The sequence below is a fragment of the Pterocles gutturalis genome, unplaced genomic scaffold (assembly GCF_000699245.1).
Source record: "Pterocles gutturalis isolate BGI_N339 unplaced genomic scaffold, ASM69924v1 scaffold52404, whole genome shotgun sequence".
NCBI classification, from domain to species: Eukaryota; Metazoa; Chordata; class Aves; order Pterocliformes; family Pteroclidae; genus Pterocles; species Pterocles gutturalis.
In genome coordinates this window covers 1-5,684 of record NW_010132699.1, presented here as the reverse complement: position 1 = coordinate 5,684, position 5,684 = coordinate 1, and the positions used below count along the sequence as shown (strand labels likewise).

General features: G+C 37.4%; 1 protein-coding gene across 1 annotated transcript; it reads left to right on the top strand.

The window, feature by feature from the left end:
- Positions 1-1,274: 1,274 nt before the first annotated feature.
- On the top strand, positions 1,275-5,608 carry LOC104460067 (growth hormone-inducible transmembrane protein-like; the record flags this gene model as incomplete). Its single annotated transcript, XM_010080947.1, has 4 exons — positions 1,275-1,446; positions 3,028-3,127; positions 4,014-4,125; positions 5,388-5,608. Coding segments are annotated over exons 1-4 (562 nt in total), but the record flags the coding sequence as incomplete, so codon positions are not given.
- Positions 5,609-5,684: the final 76 nt, after the last annotated feature.

Below are 5,684 nucleotides of genomic sequence, written 5' to 3'. Positions count from 1 at the left end.
ACCCCTGTGGGTGCTTCTCGCCGCCCTGGCTTGGACTGGGATGGGTTTCCTCATGCTTGCGTGCAGCAGTGACCTCGCGGTGTTTCCTTGTATTTGCCAGTTCATATGCTGGAATATTGATGGTGTTTTGTTTTCTTTTTCAACACTACAGTCGTTGTTCTTGATCTAATGCTCGAACTGGTCTTGCTTCAAATACCAGTTTTCAAAAAAATAAAAATCAAAATCACAGAGTTGCCACTGTAAGTTGCTGCAAACTGTATCATCCCAGTGGAAGAGTGGGGTTTAGTGGTAGAAGCAGGCTGTCTCTCTGAAAGTGCTGCTTCTTGTAAAAGCGGGATTTCATAATTGAGCTTCAAAGTAAAGAGGCTTTTCTTAGCAGCAAGATTTTTCTCACTTTTACTTCTTTGTGGTTAGTGATAGCTGTCCAATGCTGTGGGTACTCATTTCACTAAATAAAATACCTTTATTTAGAGTGTTCTTAAATTATTATATTATAAACGTGAGCTATGAGCAGTTGTTTGAAAAAGTGTATTATCAGTTGGGTGTCTTGGGATATCTGAGGTGGTATACAGGCATAATTAAAGTATGTGTAACTACGAGGACTTGGGGGTTTTTTATGTGTAGCGTCTGCACTATTCATGGAAGTAAACTAGCAGCTTTAATATGACCTATAGCATACACAGGCTGATGTCTGTTTTTGCTGTCAATTTACCTGTGAGTGGCATCATTTTCTGGCCAAAATTGCACAAGATGACCTGAACTTGTGTTCTGGGCTGTGACCTTGACTGAATGCTGTGTCCGTAAAGCTAATTAATTCTTCAAAGGACAGCTTAAAACCTCTCTAAAACTTTTTCCAGCACGTATGTTATGCTGTTTACTCATTTGGGTTTATACCTAGCTGAAGTTCATGTAACTTCATACTCTTTGGAGTATCTCTTTGAACATCTGTTTAGAGGGCAGAACACTCATGCAGTGTTATGTCTCAAAATGAAAGTTAGTTGCCAAAGTAACTCAAACATAAGTACCTAAAGGATCTTCACACATATGAAGAGTGGTACATCCTCCTGTTTTCAGTAAGTTGTGAGGGATAAGTCTCTGCTGGAAATGGGAGACAAACATAGATAAACTGCATATTTAAGAAGGTTCTAGCTCTTACTGTAGTACTCTAGTGATAATACTATTTCTGTTACAGGCTATAGTGTGGTTGAGAATAAGTAGTAAGTGAACCTTGTTGTCTGAAAACCACGTAACACAATACTAAAGTATATTTTCTTGTGCACTTGCAGGAACACAGTGTATTAAACTCTGTAAGCAACCATGCTGGCTGCAAGGCTGGTATGCCTGAGGGCGTTATCATGCCAGACTGTCCGTCCCACCATTACTCAGGCTTCCCCAGCTTTGAGGAACTCCAATATAAAGGCATACAAGCTGTGGCAACCTAACCAGGTAAGGTAATTCTCTTTCTAATGGTTCTGACTACTGAAATGTTTTTCCAAAAGCATCGTTTTGCCTGGCCTACCTGTTTTGAATGGTCACAAGCCTTGTGCTTGTCTGAGGTACCTGCTCTAATTTACTGAAGAGTGTTACTCAATCAAAAAAGAGGGGTTTTAAGAGCAATCGAAATAACATCTTCTGTTTCAATTACTATTTCCCCATTGAAATTACTGAAAAAGTGAACTTAAAGGACATAGTGATGGACAAGCATTACTATGTAAGGTTGGAGGAACAGAAATTCTTGCCTGACTTTCTCCTAGCTCCCTATTTCTGAGGGGAAACTTATTAAAGTAAAAACTTTTCAAAGACTGTAGTCCCAATATGTGTTTAGAGCTGTAGCCCAGGTTAGAGAAATTTCTGAACTATGGCAGTACTATTATGGGTCTAACAAGCAATTTTAAATTAAAAACTTAACTGTCATTATCCTGAGACACTGCCTGTTTATTTTTCATTGAGAGACGATCTTTCATTTTTGCTTTCTGCCCAGGTAATTCACAACTGTTAGGAGGCATTGCTTTTTTGTCATTACCTTGGTGAAAGTGCCAGTGGCAAATTCTTCACCTCCTTTGTGTTTTCCTCTTAAGTATAGAACACTGTTCTAAGCATCCTAGGTTTGTAGGTGTGTTGGGGCTTTTTGTGTGTGTTTTCTTGGCTTGGGGTTTTTTTTGTGGTGGTTTTGTTTCTGTGGTGAGTGCTACTTGATTACTGTGTTGGGCACAACAAAACTGAAGTGCTACGGTTAACTTCCTGAATTTCATTTTATTTATGATAACAATACTTGCAGATTTCAGGTTTTAGTGCTAAAACAAGCTCACAGGTTTGAGTGAGCCCTGGGTTGCTTAGGTGCCTGTATAACATTTTAGAAATTCCAGGAAAAAAGGGTAAGGAAACTTCAAAAATTGTGTCTGAACTTAGATTCAAGTTTATTCTGTGTTGCTTTTGCAGTTTACTAAGACTTTGAACAGCATGCCCTATTTATCTGGAGATTGTAAGCCTTAAAAGTCTTAAGTTTATAGGCCTTAATTCAAGGTTTTGTCTCTAAATCAAGGCTGGAGTTGAAAGTAAAGAATCCATGCTGCTTTTCCAAATTTAGAGTCTGTAAAGTCTAAGTATTGTGCAATAATATTTTTTTTAGGTTAAAAGTGTTTTACAGAGAGAAAGTTTTTACATATCAAAATAATTTATTTTTTTTAACAAAATAAAAAAAATAAGAGTATGTTTTTACATTAAAAAAAGCCTTATGGCCTTTTTAGTACAGTGAGACTAGAGCAAAAGAAATACAAGCTGAAAACTTCAGCTTCGGAAGTTCACTGCATTGGTTCTGTGCTTCTAGAATGTGTAAATGTTATTCCCAAAGCTTCCTAGGCTCTAACACTCAGTTTTCCTTGAACACAGTTGCTTCATGTTTTTGGGAGGAAAGCATAGATAAATAAGACACTGTGTAGCAATTTTAAGTGTAGCAAATAAATAGATAAGCAACGTCTTATATTTTATTTAATTGTATCTTTTTTATGCTATTTCTGAATCTAACAGTGCTATGCCACAAGAGTAAGAACCGGTGTAAGGCGTGGAAAAATTGGCCAGGAAATTAAAGAAGCTGCATTTGAGCCATCTGCAGAAACAGCACTTAAAGGTAGAGTAGCTCTGCTTTAAATACTGAGAGTCTTTGAAGCTTAACTTAAAACTTCCTTAAAGAAGTCAGTTTCCTTCACGCCATTAAAGAGGCTGAGAATATTGTTTCATGTGTAAGCTTGCTTAGTGATTTCCCTAAGACAACTGGAGACAGTTTATCTGCTTGTCTTAACCTTGTAGAGTTTAAAGACGCAAGTATGTCACAATATAGAGAAAATTCTTGTTGTCTCTAAGCTGCTCTTGAGAACTATTAAATAAGAAATAGTTGCTTCTTGGTGGATACTTGGTTGCAGATGTTTAAAAATGCGCTAACAATTGCTTTGTTGCATCTACTTTGTATACTGTTTAAAGGAAGGATTTTTCTATGGCGTGTACAATTTGCAAAAAAAAAAAGTTTCTGGTACTACAGTTATGTAAGGCATCGGCCTGCTATGCTTGCTAGTACATCTAGTGTGGATCATAATTTCAGTGGATTACAAAGTGGTTTTTTGATAGTAGTGTTGAGCAGAACAGACTTGTAAATATCCTATAATAGCATTGAATTCACAAATGGAACGTATGTAGATTGGCTAGATAATGTCTTGGCTATAATGCGTTAGGAAAAAGCGTAGTCTTAGAGTTATACAACTGAGGGTATTTGATCTTAGCAGGTCTTCAGTTATAACAATATTTTATTATTGATTTTTGCAGTACTCTGAATCTACAGTTTTTCACATGTAGCTCATTGAGAACAGGCCATGCAGTGACTTGAAGTTAAGTGAAGCTTTAAGAAAGAAGACTAACATGAATCAGCTATTGCAGATACAACAAAACTCATGTGAGGATGTTATTAACTATCCAAGAAAAAGCATTCATGAGAGTGTGGATTTTTTTTTTTCTTTATACAGCTGATCGCCTAGGGAAATTTATTGTTGCTGGAGGGGCTGCTGTTGGCTTGGGGGCCCTCTGTTACTATGGAATGGGCATGTCCAGTGAGATTGGAGCTATTGAAAGAGCTGTGTAAGTAAGATGGCTTGTTGTTTTAAGTGAAGAGTACGTTCAGTGGATCTTCCTCCTCTTTATATCCATCTCTTCTTTAGCTGGTATCATGCAGTGTACACTTAGCTTACATTTTTTTAAGCTCTGAAGAGAAAGCCCTTGTCTCTGTCTCTGTGGGATTTTAAAGCATGTAACTGAAAGCAAAATTTAAATTACCCAAGCTTAAATGGATTTTGACTTAAGTTAGTTCCTTTGTTTTGCTAAATTTCAAATTTTTTTTGTGAAGAATATATAAATGTCTTATGAGATGTGCTACAGATAATTTATGAAGAGTGGTGTTTTGTAAAACACGTTGTTGGACTGCTTTGTCTGGTGATCTTGTGAAACTGTTCATTAAATTTTAATACAGCATGTTGGAAACAGTGTCTCTGAACACACTACTTATCTTGCCATAAGCCCTACTCTCATGGACATTTTGCTTAAAACTTTGGTGTATTGCATTTTGGCCAACAAAAACCTGACTGATGGCAAAACTGTATAGTTGCTTAGACTTAAAAGGTGGTTAGTGATAAGCATGGGCTTGGGAGAAGAGAGTGCTGGAGACGTTTTGCTTTACTTTATGTTTGGAAGTGACCATCCGCATCATATTGAGTGCTTGTAGTTGTATCTATGAGAAGCTTTTCATTGATACAGCTTTTTTTCTCCATGAACCTTGAAGTAATGGGTCAAAAGAGTAAAATGGGAGAGTGCACGCACTATGTTTACATTTGGGTGGAAAGCTTCCTGTCCATGGTGTGACTAAATCACACTGTGAACACTCTCATTCGTGCCTAGGTCCATTGCTGTTGTTAGAGCTCTCGAAATGACGTTTGTGTCTTGTGATGTAAGATAATCATGTGCACTGTGACTCAGCAATTTGGGAGCTGCTCAGCAGGCTACTTAGTGCCCCGTACACATTCTGTATACATTTTTCCTTAAATCTGTTTTTTTATATATACCCCATTCTCTGTTTTTCCATAGTTAAAAAGCATTCATTATTCTTCTTACTTAAAATTGAACTATAATTAGCATTATTTGTGATTTATAGTGTTTCCAGAGAGTTACGTTACATTACATTAGAGTAGCAAGAAAACTCATGGCAGAAGTTTCTAGACCACACCATTATTATGAAGCCTCCCTTATATCTATAGCTATGAATATATTTAACAGCTTGACTGTCAGTTTTTTAGTCTTCATTCTGATACTGGTAACCACATGGCTATGTGTAACTGCTTATTTTTCAGTATTTGGCCACAGTACGTGAAAGACAGAATTCATTCTACCTACATGTACTTTGCGGGAAGCATTGGCTTGACAGCGCTGTCAGCTGTAGCAGTAAGCAGATCTCCGGCACTCATGAGCCTTATGACAAGAGGCTCCTGGCTGGTAAGCTTAAGTTATGAAAATAAAAGTCATTTACTGAGAAAGACCCCAAATGTGATGCTTGATAGAAAAATTGTGAAAGGTAACCTACTTAGTGAAAAGCAAGCCAAGCTTCACTTACACTAGTTTCTTCACCTCCGTGCCTGGGAAGATCATGG